This window comes from Lathyrus oleraceus, chromosome 5 (genome assembly GCF_024323335.1).
Source record: "Lathyrus oleraceus cultivar Zhongwan6 chromosome 5, CAAS_Psat_ZW6_1.0, whole genome shotgun sequence".
NCBI lineage: Eukaryota > Viridiplantae > Streptophyta > Magnoliopsida > Fabales > Fabaceae > Lathyrus > Lathyrus oleraceus.
In genome coordinates, this window is record NC_066583.1 from 86,744,188 (window position 1) to 86,745,695 (window position 1,508).

Consider the following 1,508-nt stretch of genomic DNA (forward strand, 5'->3'; position numbering starts at 1 on the left):
TGAATTAAAATGACATGTTATATAGAGGTGACACATAAACATAATTCTAGCCGATAAATACATTTTTAATAGAGGGTGAGTTTGTTACATAGGGTTGCTACATAAATTGAACTCAAGACCAAGAAGATGTCATATTTATTTTATAAAAAAATATAGATTAGATAGAATATGTCAATTTCATTTTAGAAGATTATATGATATCACTTGTAATAAAGAGTTTTTTTTTTATAATCACTTGTATTAATACGCACAAGGGGTGCAACCCAATACAAAGGGAAAAAAGTTACAATCCAATGAAATTAGAGGGATTAGCAAACCATAAATCTCTATTAATATCTATACTCCCCTTAGACAAAATAGAAATCCAATCCCACCCAATTGATTTAATAATCAATAAAATCTCTACCACATTCCAAATAGCATGTTCAAAGACCAAATTATTTCTAGCATTCCAAATGCTCCAACAAACCAAAGACCAAATAAAAGCGAAAAAAGATGACTTCACTCTTCCATCCAAAGAATTTGATAGAAATAAAAGCACATCTTTTCCGGTAACAATAGTATCAATATCCGAACTTTCCAATAGATCATCAAAATCCATTCCAAACCACGAGAACACTTCCTTCCAGATAGATTTAACTTTACCACACTTAAGAAAAAGGTGACCAACAAATTCCTCTTCTAAGTCACATAAGGGACAAAAAGAAGCTTCCACCCCTAAAATCACACCTCTATGCCAAAGTTCTTTTCTCGTCGGTAAGGCTCCCAAGATCCATCTCCACCCAAACAACTTGACTTTCCACGGAATAGTAGCTTTCCATAATCTTTTAAGTTCACAAAATCTAAAATCACTACCAGTAGGATTAGCCATATTCAAAGTATACAATCGTTTAAATGCATTCCTAACCGAAAAACCCCCCACATCTCTCACCAAATTAATTTATCAACCCCATTCATACACGGTTTAACATCCTTTAATATCTCTATTAACTCCTTCCAATCCTCCAATAATTCACCTACTAATAAGGTAGAATCAACACCCACCTTCCAACTCCAACCCACTTTCTCCCATAAACCACAATTAATCACAAGAGCATTAGGAAAAGAACAAACCTCAAATAAACGAGGAAAAAGAAGCTTAAGAGAAATATTTCCCAACCAACAATGCTTCCAAAAAAGAATAGAATTGCCTCTTCCCAATTTAAAAGAAATTGAATCACAAAACCAATCATGACCGCCAAACGGAGTTCCACAAACCAACCGGATATCTCTCCACCAAAGAGAAAAATTAGAGAGAGCCGGCTTCGACACCACATCACAAAGAGATTGCAATCCACTACCATATCTAAATTGAAGTAATTTAAACCAAATCGCATGCTTATCATTAAGAAAACGCCAACCCCATTTACTCATCAAAGACAAATTAAACCACTCCACATTCTTAACACCTAAACCTCCTTCCTCCGTTCTAAGACAAATTTTATCCCAACTAACCCAACACATTTTTC

At 34.4% G+C, this 1,508-nt stretch overlaps 1 protein-coding gene across 1 annotated transcript; it reads right to left on the reverse strand.

Annotated features, from left to right (window-relative positions):
• Positions 1-283: 283 nt before the first annotated feature.
• LOC127078881 (uncharacterized) lies at positions 284-871 on the reverse strand. Its single transcript, XM_051019296.1, has one exon. It carries the CDS (start codon positions 869-871, stop codon positions 284-286), a length of 588 nt encoding a protein of 195 aa, XP_050875253.1.
• Between the last annotated feature and the right edge of the window lie 637 nt (positions 872-1,508).